Raw genomic sequence first — 17,570 nt, 5'->3', positions numbered from 1 at the left:
TGGGTCTGAATGGATGTGCACGTTTGCTGCACTCGGCTCCCTGTTTGAGATTCAGTGGGCAAACCTTCGATCTCCTGATGAATCGCTCTGCTGCCCACTCAGACCTGTGTTTTGCACACCAGTTTGACCCTATTTGTTCATGTCTGTTCTCCCAGAAGAAGCAGCCACAGAATACAAACAGCTACAGTATTGATTATTTTGTTTCTCCTTGAGATTGATTAGGACTGAAGGCGGAAAGATTGGCTGGAACTATCGATTCTGGGCACTTGCATGTTCGAGTTGAAGGTTTATTTTGCTTTTTTTCTCCCTTGTTAATGAGACGATCTGCTTTTCTTTTCCATTGATCTTTAACATTTATTGTCTTTTTCATTTCTGGGTAAGAAACACTGAAGGTAAACATTGCTTTTCTCCTTCCAAAGTCAGAGATGCACAAGTAAACATCAAAAATAAGTATTTTCCACTCGTAACATATTTAGTCGTATATAAAATGTACATCTCACACTCTGAGATTGAGGGTAGCACAACAGCCACTTAAAACAATCACCAAATGACTTTCAAATTTCTTCTTTGCTACAGGAAATTAAAAACTGAGCCCAAGCTTGTAGTCTAAGGTAGAAAAGAAACAACAGCAGTGACAATTTTCACAATTCGGCAAGAAACAAACAATGGAGGAGAAGAGGCTAAAGATGTCTAAGAGCTTCCTGTGCACACCAAACATAATGAAACTAATAAACCATCACATTGGGCTCGCCATCTTTAGAAAACCCCACTTAACAGCTCATTAACTAGACAATAGTTTAACCTGAGTTGACATGCAGCAGTTAGCTGGCACAATGGGATGACAAAAATAAATCATCTATTCGTTTTTTTTCACATTCATCTAAGAGAAAAAGGCTCAAATCACATAACAATGATCCTGAAGCGAAGGTGGGATGATCATTCAATCAACATTAATCAGATGTTGCCTCAACACGGTTCAAAACATTCCCACTTGGAGTCAAACTATGACAAAGCTCACGGCTTCAGAAATGTTACAACTCAAAAAGATAAAGCAAAAAAGCTCAGTATGTCAGAAAATACAAAAAAAACCCTGCAAAAATGATCATGAGATTTGGTGGAACTATTGATTTTGTGTGCTTACATGTTTCATAACAATGTACAAGAGATGCGCTGCCTCGTACAAACTTCAGGAGATGCAGATGACTGCTGCTTGAAATAAAAATAAGCTAACCGTAATGTGTTTTAAAAAAAAAACCAGAAACAAATCCAAGCTTTAAAAAAAATAAATAACCAGCAACACAATGGCACAAGACAAAGTTCTACATCTGGGGAAATATTCATGTAATGGTCCGGAGAAAGAAGATATTCTACTCAAGTCTGTTGAATTAACACCAAGGTAAAACCGGCAGTTAGTTAGCCTAGCTGCGTAGCTACCTAGCTTAGCACAAATTCGAGACTGTAAGTTATGTGCTGTAGTAGCGCCTAAATTGTTCCTTCTAAATCGGCGGGTGATCTTTTTTTTAAATTATTGTTCATTTATTTCTTTTTGGTGTACATGAAAAGTAATAAAATAATCTAGCGACACCAATTAATAGTTTTGGTAACCTCTGGAGCAAGGCCAACTTTTCTGTTCTAGTGCTATGCTAAGCTAAGCTAGCTGTGTCTCCCTATACAGACAGGAGAGGTACTGATTTTCTTCCATTTTATGACTTAGGGAAACACATTAACACTTTGTGGTAAAACCTGTGTAACTCAAACGCTCCATTTCCACAATAGGAAACAATTTTCAGCCACAATACTTAGTTAAAACATGCATTTGCTTTAAAAATGAACACCACATCTTTAGAAGAGCTTAACCAGACTACACTTAAAGAACCACTCTCCTCTGATCTGCAGGCTTTTAGGAACCACCTCATCCCCATGACTGTATAGATTTAGATTTTTATATATATTTTCCAAATCTTTGCTCACTCTGGATACAAACATCTGACATTTCAACATTATGACAGAGTATGAGGAGAATAGCATAATATGTCCCCTTTAGTTTCATGCGATTGATCCTCAGCTTAGATTCAAACTACCAGAAAGTAAAATTAATCTGCTTTTTCCAAAGTCCAGTAAACAAAAAAAGATGACAAAAACAGCACATGATTTAGTTTCGTACATATCCATCACCGCTGTTGTTCCATTTCAGTCCCCCGTTTAATTTCTTCCCCTTGCATTTATGCAAAATACCCCGAATTATTAGAACGCTTCAGGGAAAACAACCTTATAAATAAATGCAAGACTTTTGAACATTCACAAACATAACATTATCAGCATGTCTTTGATGCGTTACATAAGTACAAATCCATTCCATATAAAACAAAAAGAAGGTAAAACCATTGCACCATTGTTCATCTTAGGCCCCAAAATAAGCACTTCTATGTTCTGACACAGTATTTCACTACATCTACACAAGGTAAGCCATTATTATCAACCGAGACGGTATCGTTTTAATGCAACTGAAGCTTATGAAACATGCAAGGCTAAAGACAGCTTTCATACATTTTTTGTTGTTGTTTTCCCTTATTTTGAGCTTGATTTTATTTAATGTTTCTTTAAATTACTTACTTAATCTTCCCTGTTGCAGGGAATTCCTCCCTCTTCATTCTTCCATGTATCATGGCTCCTAAAGTGCAACTACGTGGAAGTACAAGTCATTTGATCTCATGTTGAGTTTTAACGATTATTTGCTAAGTTTGAGAAAAGTGACAAAGATTTTTGGGGTATAATTAAACATTTTGAGAAATGTTTTTATTCACCAAGAGTCTGAGAACGAGAGGTGCCACCCTCACCATAAATTTAAAGCTACAGCAGACTCTGGTTAGCTTAGTTTAGCATAAGTTTAGGTTAGCATAAAGAGCAAAAGAAGAAAAATAAACAGACCTTGCTCTACTCAAAATACTAATTTAACAACTTATATGACATAATTAGCAACTTTACAGGTTTTTAGAGATCTCTTATTGTTGGTCTGAGCCAGGTTTGCAGTTTCCTCTTACTTCAGACTTTATGCTATGCTATGCTATGCTAAGCTAAGTGTTTTCTGTCTAACTTCACATAAAGAACACATATGAGAGTGGTATCTATCCTTGTGTTACTTTATACCAAGGATAAAATTGTTAATTTTCTTTAGGTGTATAATTAAACATTTTGAGAACTATGTTTATTTACCTAGAGTCTGAGAACAAGAGGTGCCACCCTCACCATGAATTTAAAGCTACAGCAGACTCTGGTTAGCTTAGATTAGCATAAGCTTAGGTTAGCATAAAGAGCAAAAGAAGAAAAATAAACAGACCTTGCTCTACTCAAAATACAAATTTGCCAACTTAGATATGACACAATTAGCAACTTTACAGGTTTTTAGAGAGATTTGTTATGGTTGGTCTGAGCCAGGTTTGCAGTTTCCTCTGGCGTCAGACTTTATGCTATGCTAAGCTAAGCTAAGCTAAGGGTTTTCTGTCTGTAACTTCACATAAATAACACATATGAGAGTGGTATCTATCCTTGTGTTACTTTTTACCATGCATGAAATTGTTAATTCTCTTTAAGTGTATAATTAAACATTTTGAGAAATGTTTTTATTCACCAAGAGTCTGAGAACCTCACCATAAATTTAAATCTACAACAGACAGTTAGCTTAGATTAGCATAAGCTTAGGTTAGCATAAAGAGCAAAAGAAGAAAATTAAACACAGGCCTCGCTTCAGAGGTTTTCTGTCTGTAACTTCATATAAATAACAGATATAAGAGTGTTATCTATCATTCTTGTTACTTTTGACCATAAAAAAGTCAAAAGCATGAGATTAAAGGAAATTAATCACACAGTTAAAACCAACATGACTATAAAATATATTTTCCAGCTTAATCAAATGACTTGTACTGTAACAGTAAACCTTCTTCTTGCTGTTTAGGTGTTTTTTTTCGTTACTTTCTCATCAAACTGTGTCCCGACTTCTGGTCCATGTGTTTTTCTCAAATGAGGAACATTCCTTCTTGGAGGTGAAGGGGTTCAACCTCTGTTCTCCTGCGTCTGTGCTATCACTTCTTTCACCGGAAGCAGCTCCTCGGAGAGTAAACCTTCGAAGCCACACTGTGGCAAACAGAAAAAGCAGCTGACCCGTCAGCTTGGTCCGTGTTCACAAAACGAAGGAGGTATTTCTGTTAAATCGACTGGATGACTATACGGGAGAAGGAAAGGAAAGAGGACGAGTATAGCACAACAAGCTAGGTAACGAGAACGATGGAAAAAGAGAAGCTTCACTGCATGAGAACATTCCCTTATTATTGTTTTCACACCTCTGCAGGAGTTCAGGAGTCCGTTACTGTGAGGGCCTGATGTGTGAATATCCTCCTTTTAACAATGTAACAGGCAAATTTAGCTTCTTTTTTTTTTCGTTTCACAGCGTAGATTTAAATTAAATTATTTTGTGCTGGAAGTTTTTTCTGACCGTGCTTCCCCTGAGCCGACCAGTTCTGAACTCCCACACTCTCAGAAATAAGCGTACAGTACGAGTCCTTTTTTGTCTCCCTGAGGTACAATCTATACTAATGTACCCCCTAGGGTTAATTATTGGACCTAAAGGTACATATATGTACTCGAGTGGTAAAAAGTACCTATATGTACCTTTATGAGGGTCCAAAAGGTACATATATGTACTCGAGTGGTAAAATGTACCTATATGTACCTTTATGAGGGTCCAAAAGGTACATATATGCACTCAAGTGGTGAAAGGTACATATATGTACTTTTTTTGATGGTCCAAAAGGTACATATATGTACTCAAGTGGTAAAATGTACCTATATGTACTTTTTTTTCTACATGCTGGGGTACAATAGACAGTCTGTGTTAGGCTACTTCAGTATAAGGGTACAAAATTGCCACCAGAGGTACAAGATTGTGCTCTGTAAGGTACAAACCACAAGGGTACAAAACTATACCTTCTGAGGGTACTGCCCCAGGGACAAGCCATCATACCCCTAAAGGTACATTCTGTACTTTATTTTCTGAGAGTGCACAGAGCAAACGAAGCACCAACAGAACCTCGGTTCTCCTACGCTTCAGTCAGTGAAAACGATTTTTAAAAAAGGTTTCAGGACTCGTCAGTCTTGAGTCTAGAAGCCCTTTGGATGCTCGACCTCCAGCGGGCACGTCAGTGCTGTCTGTTGCCGTACATCAGGGGGATGATGAAGACCGAGATGTCGTCTCCGGATCCCAGGCGCTCATTGGTGATCCTCCAGCCTCGGTCTCTCAGCACGCCACGCGCTCGCATCACCAGGTCCTGCGCCGCCATTGTGTACCTGTGGTTAACGGAGGAAACGATGACGAACAATGTGGATGGATGAATACGTCCCACGGATTATGATTTATTGACAAATTGCCCAGGTTTCCCACCTGTGCAGGTCATCAGGGTCACAGTTGGCTAGAAAGGTTGTGACGGCTTCGGCTACTTCCTCGTTGGAGAGGACGTCCCAGAGGCCGTCGGTTCCCATCACCAGAACATCATCAGCTCCGTGCTCGTACTGCATCAGATTATACACCTTCACCTGCGTCATAAAACACCTTCCTGAAACACTTCACCGAACATACTCAAAGGCTTCTGGTGTTCAACAATCCTCTTTTTTAGTTATTTATCAATCTATTTATTCATTAACAGCCAAATAATCCAAGAATTGCCATAGAAATCTCGATTTAATGAATTTCTTAAACTGAAATATTCTCTTTAAACCCTTTTAAGGTGGGTAGAGAAGCCAAAAATTGTACTCAAGTAATAGTACTATTACTTTAGAATAATATGACTCAAGTAAAAGTACTGCACTGGAAAAAATGCCCCTCCAAAAATAAGTAAGAAAAACAGCAAATACAAGACGTTTTTGCTTGAAATAAGCAAATAAATCTGCCAATGGAACTAGTGAAAATCAGCTTGTCAAGATTTCTTGATATAAGATGTGATATTTAGGACTTTTGAGATAAAAGTGATCTTGAAATTAGCTTAAAAACCTCTTCAAATGAAAAAAAAGCTTGTTTCATGTGAAATATGACAAAACAAGATGTTTTTAAGACTTTTTCAACAAGATATTCCAGATGTATTAAAACAAGTCCCTATATCTGGCTGAAATGGTACTTGTTAAGCAGTTGTGTCTTATATTAAGTGTAATGAGATACTCAATGAGACAAATATACTTGGTAAGATTTAGATATTTTCCAGTGTGGTAAGCCGTTATGGGTAAGATCACAACTTTGTTAGGCTTTATGTTCTCTCTAAGATGATACATATGACTATTTTAAAGAAAAATATAATATATTAACAAGTTATCTTTAAAATGTCTGATGAGTTTGAGTTAAATTCCATTTAATGGTCATTTTATCCTCAAAACAGTGGAACTTACCCACTGACTGGGGGGAAATTTGTTTGAATACGATGCCGTATTTTTAGAGCTCTTTGTCATAGATTCATTCTTGTTAATTACACTGATTAGACTTTAAGGCTTTAATTTTACTTTCGTAAAAAAGTTCAAAGTAAACAGGTAATTTTGTCCCGTTCTCTCCTAATAGGACAAGGACGGTGGTCCAATTAAATGACCAGTTTGAACTGAGCTGTAGTTGAACTACTTCTTTGACACAGTTGACCATGCGATCTTATTACAGAGGTTAGAAGACTGGGTGGGAATCTCTGGTCGTGCTTTAAACTGGTTCAAGTCCTATCTGGAGGACAGGAAATATTTTGTTGAAATTGGTAACTGTGTCTCAGACCAAATGGCTATGACCTGTGGGGTTCCCCAGGGGTCAATCCTGGGACCCCTATTGTTCAATCTGTACATGCTTCCACTAGGCCAGCTAATACGCAGCTATAATGTGTCCTACCACAATTATGCAGATGACACTCAGATCTACGTGTCACTGACGGCAGGAGAACACGGGCCTGTAGATACACTGTGTCGCTGCATCGAACAGATCAGTGTGTGGATGCAAAACAATTTCCTCCAGCGAAACTCAGACAAAACTGAAATCATTGTCTGTGGCCCACAGAAACAAAGAGAAAGTGTTATCAGTCACCTTGAGACTCTCTCTCTAAAACCTAACTATCAAGTTAGAAATCTCGGGGTCATATTGGACTCAGACCTGAACTTTAACAGCCACATTAAATCAATAACATCAGCAGCTTTTTACCATCTAAACAACATTGCCAGAATCAAAGGAATAGTGTCTAAACCAGACTTAGAGAGACTGATCCATGCGTTTGTCTCCAGCAGGTTAGACTGCTGTAACGGCCTGCTCACTGGGCTCTAAACGGGCTGTAAGACAGCTGCAGTACATCCAGAACGCTGCTGCTCGAGTCCTGACTAGAACCAGGAAATACGACCATATTAGTCCAGTGCTCAGGTCTCTGCGCTGGCTTCCTGTCGCTCAGAGAATAGACTTTAAAACAGCTCTGCTTGTGTACAAGTCTCTTCATGGTCCAGCGCCAAAGTACATCTCTGACATGTTAGAGCCGTATGAACCAACTCGGGCTCTGAGAACCTCAGGGAGGGGTCTCCTGCTGGGGCCCAGAGTCAGGACTAAACAAGGTGAGGCTGCGTTTCAGTTTTATGCCCCTAACATCTGGAACAGTCTTCCAGAAGGTGTGAGACAGGCCTCAACTCTGACAATGTTTAAATCCAGGCTGAAAACAGTTCTGTTTAGCTGTGCATATGACACCTGAAAGTATTTTATCTGCACTCTTCACTTTTTAATTACTTAATGATTATTTTAATAGGTTTTAAATATTCTTTCTTTTTTAATTTCTTTCTTTTATTTTTTTATTCCTTTTTAATGGTTTTATTGCCTTCTTGTGATTTTATGTAGCTGTAAATCACTTTGAATTGCCCTGTGTATGAATTGTGCTCTATAAATAAAATTGCCTTGCCTTGCCTTCTTTGTAAAAAGCACCTTTAAAGCTAATTATTAACTAAGGCCAGAGGTGGGTAGAGCAGCCAAAAATTGTACTCAAGTAAAAGTACTGTTACTTCAGAATAATATGACTAAAGTAAAAGTAAAAAGTAGTCATCCAAATAATTACTTGAGTAAGGGTAAAAAAGTTCTTGGTGAAAAAACTCCTCAAGTACTGAGTAACTGTTGAGTAACGTCTGATTTATTTGTTAACACAAGCATTCAATCAGACAGACAAAGATACTAAATAATCATCTTTATGCAAATTAGAGTTCATCCAATTGATCAAATAAATTAAATTTAATTAATTACAAAATAGCTTAAATTAAAATAATCCAGGTAAATTCAAGAACTTCAATAAAAAATAAAACAGACTTAGGAAATGTTTAAATTATATGTAACCCATATGTAACCTAAAAAACAAACATTCACCTATCCATGGGGGAAAAAACGAGTTTAGGAAACTTAGCGCTACATGTTCCTCAAGTTAGATGTTAAGTTTCTGCTGAAATGTGCGTTTGTTTTGGTTGACACAGAAGACACATAATGTAGCTGCTGTTTCTCACTCTTTGTAAGGTAAACATGCTTTCAGTATGAGGCCTCGTCTGCGTCTTCATTTCCCACCGTTGGTTCTGACATTTTTCATCTGTTTCTTTGTTTGTTTGCTACGACTGCTAATGCTAAAGCTAACCCGTCCCGCCGCTGAGATCGAGTACGGTCACGTGACCAGACTGCACGGCTGCGTCTGATTGGTGGAACACAGTCAGGTGGTAGAGCCTTTGGCGGAAGTCTCTCTCTCTGTCAGAATAAAACATTAAAATGAGGCGTACGCGGGGGGATAAAAATAATGAGGCGTAGAATACCAAAGAGGTAAGAAGAGAAGTAACCAGCTCATTGTAGCCTAATGTAGCGGAGTAAGAGGACAGTTTCTGCTGCACACATCTACTCAAGGAAAAGTAAAAAGTATAGAGATTTAAAACTACTCATAGAAGTATAATTATTTCAAAAACTTACTCAAGTAAATGTAACTCGTTACTACCCACCTGTGGTGGCGCGTTTCCATTTGTATCTGTTTTAACAATTAAAACATTGTGCACAAAAAAAGATGGCCGACTAAGACCTCAGAACCTCCGACGCCTTACATTTGCACAAAGATTTCTATACGTGCCTCCAAAGATTAAGTGCACTCATCTAACGCCGCTCAAGTTACACTCGAGATGCAGAAATCTATACTGCCCTGCCCGTCATGCAACACGGTTCATATTTCCACAACTTAATGAAACAACTTCCGTTACAAAGAGCATCCCGGGAAAGCACTTCAGAGGCTTCGGTGGGAGGAAGAGAGACAGACCGAGTGCAGGCAGAAGTCTTCATGTGAACCCGGTGTGACCCCCTCAGAAATAATGAATTAAAGATCAAGCAGAAAGCTCGACGAGGGAATCTGAAAAACTCTGCGAGACAAACTACAGAAGGAGATTAAAGCGCTTTGCAACCAGTGCCAGACTGTCAGACAGGTGAGCTCGAGTTCTCCAGCAGCGACTGATGCCAGACACAGGATGCTGAATATTTCATGTATTTCCTATAGAAAGTCTTTAAAAACAGATCTGCAGTCTTAAAGCAGTCAATAAGCTCTAACTTCTCAGGTCCCTAACGAACCAAACTTTCTGTGCTCTTACCTCGGGGCAGCAGGAGAGGAACGGCTTGATGTAAATGTTGGAGTCGTGAACTTTCAGGTCGTGGTCACCGAGTCCTCGCGTGACACCGATTGTGGCCAGAACTCGTGCCTGGAAAACAGGAATGATTTACTTTAGGTGCATACTGTGCAAACAGTACCTCAGCTGGTGGCAACTGTTAACTTTCAGACTTCCATTTGGTCAAATTCAGAGGATATTTAAGTAAATATAGAGTTAAAATTAAGTTCTTCGATGGAAAATTGTACTTTAAGTAAAAATAAATCACCAATAAATGTCAGTGTAATGTGTCTGTGTAAATGTAATCACACGAAATGACAGATTCTTTCAACATTTTTCTCTTTTATCTCAGATTGTAGTTTTGGTCGTAGATCAACAGATGCTGTTCTGATGCGTAACCATGGCAGCAGGAACATTGTTAACCTGTTCGGAGCAGCTAACTGAGCTTCCCAAAGCCGAAGTAATGCCTGGAATAAGACCCCAAATCGAGATTTAGTTGAAGGAGAGACATCTAGGATGCGTAGCAGGAACAAAATGGAAGAAAAGGAGGAGGAAGTTTGGATATAATGGGCGAGCTTGGAGAAACAACAACTCTCTACTCAGCTTTTCTACTTAGTTTTAATTGAGTTACATCAACATTTAATCTCCCTCTGGGATAAATAAAGTATTTTTTAATTGAATTTGAATTGAATTGAATTTAAGACTATTCAGCCAGACAGAGAGATGTGAGTTTCTTTCACCTGTGCGTGACATCATCGGCTAAGTTGTTGCTAAGCTACAAAAACAGCACCCCAGCCCGCTGATGAAGACCTCTACACGTTTGTTTATCTGTAACAACAGCATATCTTTATTAATAATTTACATTTTGGAGGCTGTGCTGCTGGACGGACTTCTGCTGATAACTGTGGCTATTTTTTTTTTTACATCTCTTATGATGCGTAACCATGGCAGCAGGAACATTGTTAACCTGTTCGGAGCAGCTAACTGAGCTTCCCAAAGCCGAAGTAATGCCCGGAAATAAGACCCCAAAATCGAGATTTATTTGAAGGGGAGACGTCTAGGATGGGGAGCAGGAACAAAATGGAAGAAAAGGAGGAGGACGTTTGGATAAAATGGACGAGCTTGGAGAAACATGGCTGGAGGAACAACTCTTAACACCTCTCCACTCAGCTTTAAGACTATTCGGCCAGGCAGAGAGACGTGAGTTTCTTTCACCTGTGCCACCTGCTGACGCTGTGTGTGACATCATCGGTTAAGTTGTTGCTAAGCTACAAAAACAACACCCCGGCCCGCTGATGAAGACCTCTACATGTTTGTCTATCTGTAACAACAGCATATCTTTATTAATAATTTACATTTTGGGGGCTGTGCTGCTGGAAGGACTTTTTTTACATCTCTTATGATGCGTAACCATGGCAGCAGGAACATTGTTAACCTGTTCGGAGCAGCTAACTGAGCTTCCCAAAGCCGAAGTAATGCCTGGAAATAAGACCCCAAAATCGAGATTTCGTTGAAGGGGAGACGTCTGGGATGCAGAGCAGGAACAAAATGGAAGAAAAGGAGGAGGAAGTTCAAACCGTTTCTTCTGTTGATCATGGTGGGAAATGTGATATCAATGGTGGATGAAATGGACGAGGTTGGAGAAACAACTCTCTACTCAACAGCTAATGATGGGTGGAGTGAGTGGACCCACTGACACAAAGTGTTGCCCACTCTCTGACCGGCTGGTTATTCTCAGAGCACACACACAGAACACACACTTACCTTTTTCCCTTCACCGTATATAAGAGGAAACTTGAGGTCATCCTCGTCGATGGTCTTGTAAGCCCTGTGTGTGGGGAAAGGACAGAAAAGCAGGTGAATTTCCCTCTTTTTGTCCTTTCTTTGGTTGACAAACACTTTAATAATTGTAATCTCGGTGTCAGACGGGCTTAAGGAGACTCTGGCTGCACAACAAGAACACATCGACGGGTTGAAAACACGTCCTGAACTACACATTCTCTGATTCACAGAGAAAACTCATTTAAGCTATTTACATTTTCATATGAGCAATTAATCCAATGTTTAACTGAAAAGTAATGTTATGCCTTAGTCAGAGGTCAGATACTTCTAGGAGTAGTTTTAAATCCCTATACTTTTTACTTTTCCTTGAGTAGATGTGTGCAGCAGAAGCTGTCCTCTTACTCCGCTACATTAGGCTACAATGAGCTGGTTACTTTTCTTCTTACCTCTTTGGTATTCTACGCCTCATTATTTTTATCCCCCCGCGTACGCCTCATTTTAATGTTTTATTCTGACAGAGAGAGAGACTTCCGCCAAAGGCTCTACCACCTGACTGTGTTCCACCAATCAGACGCAGCCGTGCAGTCTGGTCACGTGACCGTACTCGATCTCAGCGGCGGGACGGGTTAGCTTTAGCATTAGCAGTCGTAGCAAACAAACAAAGAAACAGATGAAAAATGTCAGAACCAACGGTGGGAAATGAAGACGCAGACGAGGCCTCATACTGAAAGCATGTTTACCTTACAAAGAGTGAGAAACAGCAGCTACATTATGTGTCTTCTGTGTCAACCAAAACAAACGCACATTTCAGCAGAAACTCAACATCTAACTTGAGGAAACATGTAGCGCTAAGTTTCCTAAACTCGTCCCCCCCCCCATGGATAGGTGAATGTTTGTTTTTTAGGTTCCATATGGGTTACATATGTTTTAAACATTCCCTAAATCTATCATTTTTTATTGAAGTACTTGAATTTACCTGGATTATTTTATTTAAGCTATTTTGTAATTAATTAATTAATTAAATTTAATTTATTTTATCAATTGGATGAACTCTAATTTGCCTAAAGATGATTATTTAGTATTTTTGTCTGTCTGATTGAATGCTTGTGTTAACAAATAAATCAGACGTTACTCAACAGTTACTCAGTACTTCAGTAGTTTTTGCACCAAGCACTTTTTTACTCTTGCTCAAGTAATTATTTGGATGACGACTTTTTTTACTTTTACTTGAGTCATATTATTCTGAAGTAACAGTACTTTTACTTGAGTACAATTTTTGGCTACTCTACCCACCTCTGGCCTTAGTTAATAATTAGCTTTAAAGGTGCTTTTTACAAAGAAGTAGTTCAACTACAGCTCAGTTCAAACTGGTCATTTAATTGGACCACCGTCCTTGTCCAATTAGGGGAGAACGGGACAAAATTTCCTGTTTACTTTAAACTTTTTTACAAAAGTAAAATTAAAGCCTTAAAGTCTAATCAGTTTAATTAACAAGAATGAATCTATGACAAAGAGCTCTTAAAAATATGGCATCGTAATCAAACAAATCTGCCCTCGGTCACTGGGTAAGTTCCACTGTTTTGAGGATAAAATGAACATTTAATGGAATCTAACTCAAGATAAGTTGTCATTATATTCTATTTTTGCTTTAAAATAGTCATATTTTATCTTAGAGAGAAGATAAAGCCTAACAAAGTTGTGATCTTACCCATAACGGCTTACCAGTTCAGGCTAATATTTAGCTAAAACGATTAGCATGGTTCATTATCTTGTAAATGACCAACACTAATATGTTTTAGACCTGGATAAAATGTCAGCCGTTACAACAGTTCTGAAAGAAAACTGCAGCAGAAACGATTGGTGCTTCTGACGTGAACGTCAAACAACGATCATGCCAAGTTACAAAGGGCGGTTCAACGTACCCGCGGGCTCACTTTACCCCACCCTCCCATGGTGATTTTGTCCCATGAGGGGTCAGTTTCTGCCTCGCCTCATGTAACTCAATCCCACTGTGTCATGGATTTGTGAACAAGAAAATCAATAAAGCGTTTAACAGTCCAACTCCATGATTCAGTAAAACAAGGCTCCTGGCCTTTTAAAACCTGTTAAGCTAATTATGTCGAACGTAGCTTCGTTGGTTGTCGCCATCTTTTCTGAGTTGGTTCCTGAACCCTGAACAGATGTTAAACAATGTTTGTCCCATTTCTTAGTGAAGCAGTCAGTCTCAAGACAATGATTAAAGAACTTAATGTCTGATGGATTGAATGAATATCCAAGTCACAGCTGTAGATCAGAGTGGCTTAGATAGGCAAGGCGAGGCAAGGCATCTTTATTTATATAGCGCATTTCATACCACAGGCAACTCAATGTGCTTTACATAAAGACCTTTAAAAGAACAGCATAAAAACAAGCAATTTAAAGAGAAAAAAAATAGAATAAAAATGAAAACACAGTTAAAAGCAATCAAAGATGAGGGGAAAAAAGAAAAATGTAAAACAATTTAGAGGATTTGTAGCATAATGCTTTAAAATGATTTAAAGGAACTCAACCATAACGACACGGAAAGAGAAATGTTTTTAACTTGGATTTAAAAGTGCTTACAGTTGTGGTCCAGTTTGAACTCTGGGCTCCACTATCTGACCTGAGTCAGCAGATCTCAGAGCTCTGCTGGGTTTATACTCTACCAGCAGGTCATTCATGTATTCTGGACCTAAACCATTTGTAGACGAGCAGCAGAACTTTAAAATCTATTCTGTATCTGACCGGGAGCCGATGTAAAGACTTGAGAACTGGGGTGATGTGATGTGATCTCTTTGTTCTGGTTAAATCTCGGGCTGCAGTCCAGTCAGAAGACTGTTAGCATTAGCATGTAGCATGAATCAGCTTCTCCTGATCTGTTTGGGACATGAAACCCTTAATTCTGGATATGTTCTTAAGTTGATAAAAGGCTGATTTGGTGACTGATTTGATATGATTGTTGAAGGTCAGGTCTGAGTCTATCAGCACGCCGAGGTTCCGGACTTGGTCTTTAGTTTCTAGAGACTCAAGGGCTGTGTTCGAAACCGCATACTACTCCTACTACTCCTACTAACTTTTTGAGTTAGTATGCGAGTTTGAGTAAGCGAGAAGTTCCCGGATGCATACTAGATTCTCCGAAATGTTGGGTATGCATCATGAGGTTACTACTCATACTCAAACTACCCAAGATGCAACGTAACTGTCAAAACGGCAGTTTCAAGCTAGCTACAACGAGGGTAGGTTCACTTCCTGTTTTCAAAACAAAAGCACCAATTGTATGGTAATGGCTTTCCCTATGATAAAAGGCAACGGGTATTTTATTTTGTGAAAACAACCGGAAGTGCGTCCCTCACTACGGCTAGCTTTAGTAGCGCCGAATTCGTGGGAACAAAATGGTAAATAGCCGGTATTTTGTCAGGTTTTCAACACGTTGGGGATCTAAACGACTACTTTCTCACCTGAAAATGTTTCAAATGTTGCTAAAGTTTACAGAGTTTAGAGCTTTAAACGCTCTGCATACTGTCTGATCGATCAGTATGTAGTATGCTAGTATGGAAGTATGTAGTATGTGGTTTCGAACACAGCCTTTGTGTTTACTGACAGCAAACCTCTTCTCTTTGTTGCCAAACACAATGACCTCAGTTTTTTCTTGATTTAACTGAAGAAAATTTTGGTTCATCCACTCTTTGACTTGCTCTAAGCAGTCGCACAATGACTCTACAGGACTGCAGTTATCTGGAGACAGTGCGAGATGTATCTGTGTGTCAGATCACCACTTGGTTTGGTCTATTCGGTGAAAATAAAGGGTTTCTGTAGGCTGAGGTTTTTGGTGTTTGATCTGCACGGTGACTGCAGCTCCTCTTCAAAGCTATTGATTTAGCTCGCGCCCGTGTCTCTACGGTGTGGCTGAAGAGTTCAAGAGCGAGTGTTTGTGCTGCTGAAAAATTTAGCGAAAGAGTGCGACGGGGGGGGGAGTGCACGAGTGTGCGAACGGAGGGGAAAAAACCTGAAAGCGTCCTCAGCTTTGATGTCAGAATGGGGGGCCTCCACAGCTGACAATTAGGCTCAGCATCAACCAGTCGGCAGGAAATATGAGCGACTTCCAGCGGGTAAACAGCTAATCAGGGCTTCCTCGCTCTCTATCAGCCTGTTTGTGTGAGCGGTGGACTTTTCCTGACCCGAACGCAACACTTTTTCTGCACATAGTAAAGCACTTTGGTACATCGTAAGGATTGTCTGTAAAGGGCTGTAGAAATAAAGTACATTTACATCACTCTCCAACTTTGGTCCAACTTTGGTCCAACTTTCACAACTTGAAGCCCCTCTTCAAAATCTAGGCTAAAAACCTGCTTATTTAGGATGGCTTTAATACCCAGTAGTATGATGACACTTTTATCTTATTCGATTTTGTTGTATTTTATTGCTTTCACTGTTCTTTTATTGTTTTTATTTGTTTTTACTTATTCTTCTCTTTCTTTATTACCTGCTGTAAAGCACTTTGGTGCACCGTAAGGATTGTCTTTAAAGGGCTGAATAAATAAAGTACATTTACATTTAATTAAATGCTTGTTTATGTTCCTTTAAACCTGTCACAGTTGTCTTAGGTGTTGCTGCTGAAAGAAACGGACGTACCACCCGTTCATGGTGAAGTCTCTGTAAAGCATCCTCTTGCCCACCTCCTTCCGCTGAACTCTTCGAGGGAATTCCAGGTGCGTGAACTCATTACCCAGCAGGTGAGGCTGCATGTAACCCTGGAAAACAGACATTACTCTCAGAATTGGTCTTTTTCTTTTATCTTTGACCCTTTTCAGTCTCCACAGGAAACTGTACGAGCTCAAACTAAAGTCAGGGATGTTTCAAGCTTGTTAGATTAAGACCAAATATTTTTTATGAGGTTGCACAGCTTTACTAAGTAGGTAGACGTGCTTTTGTGGACATCAATTCAGATACAAAGCAGAAAGCCGCGTGTTAAACCTGTAAAACGAGGGATTTAGCCCTGTTTTTGTGCCTCCAACTGAACAGATCGTGACAAATCAGTCGCAAATTAAATAAACGCTGCAATCAAAGTGCAGATGGTTCGCTTTCAACTCCACAGCAGGTCCTGAGAGTAGTCGATTTTCAGACTTTCTGAGACTCAGACGGTTCGTGTTTAGTGACCCTGAGGGTGCACGGAGCCTCCTTTGAAATTCTACTTCACTTTTAGGGCCCGGAGCGGCGTTTAAAGTCATAAAAACCATCTTGGATTCGAGTCAAAAACTCAAACACTGTGTGGGAACTTTGAGTAAAGATATAATCTCCGTATTATTATAATCATTTTAAACCAGAAAAAATGTCTTTTCTACACATGCACTAGCTTGAATTTCTCAGGCAGATTTATTTCCTGAGGTGACAAAAACTTGATTTACAACCTCTAATTCTTAAATCATTTGTGAACGCTGATCAACAGGCTCAGAATCTTTGATCCCACATTAAAAAGCACGTTTTAAATGTTGTGTTTGACTGATTGTTGCTGCAAGGAAGAGACGAGAGAGATTCTCCATTTGTGAAAAAGACCCAATAAAAGTCTTGTTTTAGGCTTTTAAGCTGTTGTAGTTTAGGAAATCGGGCCCCTAGATGTCATTAAGCTCTATAGCAACAACCTACCCAGGTTCTTATAAGGTGCTATGTAAATAAACGTGACCGTGACCTATGCAATACATACATTTAGGAGCTATTCCAGCTGCCCTGATGAACATATTCAGGGTGTAGTTGGGTTATGAATGTGGGCTGAAGGTTTAGGAAAATACGTTGTTAAACGCAACCTAAACTTTGACACACTGGAAAAAATGCCCCTCCAATAATAAGTAAGAAAAACAACAAATAAAAGACGTTTTTGCTTGAAATAAGCAAAAGAAATCTGCCAATGGAACTAGTGAAAATCGGCTTGTCAAGATTTCTTGAAATAAGATGTGATATTTAGGACTTTTGAGATAAAAGTGATCTTGAAATTAGCTTAAAAACCTCTTCAAATGTCAAAAAAAAGCTTGTTTCATATGAAATCCGACTCAAAACAATTTGTTTTCAAGACTTTTTCATTTAACAAGATATTCCAGATGTATTGTCTTCAAACA

At 39.2% G+C, this 17,570-nt stretch overlaps 1 protein-coding gene across 1 annotated transcript in view; it reads right to left on the bottom strand.

The window, feature by feature from the left end:
* Window positions 1-349: 349 nt before the first annotated feature.
* Window positions 350-17,570, bottom strand: part of LOC142385128 (protein phosphatase 1H-like) — a 34,737-nt gene continuing 17,516 nt past the window's right edge. Inside the window, exons 6-10 of the mRNA XM_075471334.1 lie at window positions 16,093-16,211; window positions 11,425-11,488; window positions 9,646-9,753; window positions 5,435-5,586; window positions 350-5,340 (exon numbers count right to left, since the gene is read on the bottom strand). Of these exons, the coding sequence (XP_075327449.1) occupies window positions 5,193-5,340; window positions 5,435-5,586; window positions 9,646-9,753; window positions 11,425-11,488; window positions 16,093-16,211 (591 nt within the window). The 3' untranslated portion in view covers window positions 350-5,192. The remainder of the gene's footprint in view (window positions 5,341-5,434; window positions 5,587-9,645; window positions 9,754-11,424; window positions 11,489-16,092; window positions 16,212-17,570) is intronic.

Source organism: Odontesthes bonariensis, chromosome 8 (assembly GCF_027942865.1).
Source record: "Odontesthes bonariensis isolate fOdoBon6 chromosome 8, fOdoBon6.hap1, whole genome shotgun sequence".
NCBI classification, from domain to species: domain Eukaryota; kingdom Metazoa; phylum Chordata; class Actinopteri; order Atheriniformes; family Atherinopsidae; genus Odontesthes; species Odontesthes bonariensis.
The sequence above is the reverse complement of the archived record's forward strand: the minus strand, read 5'-3'. Positions and strand labels throughout refer to the sequence as shown.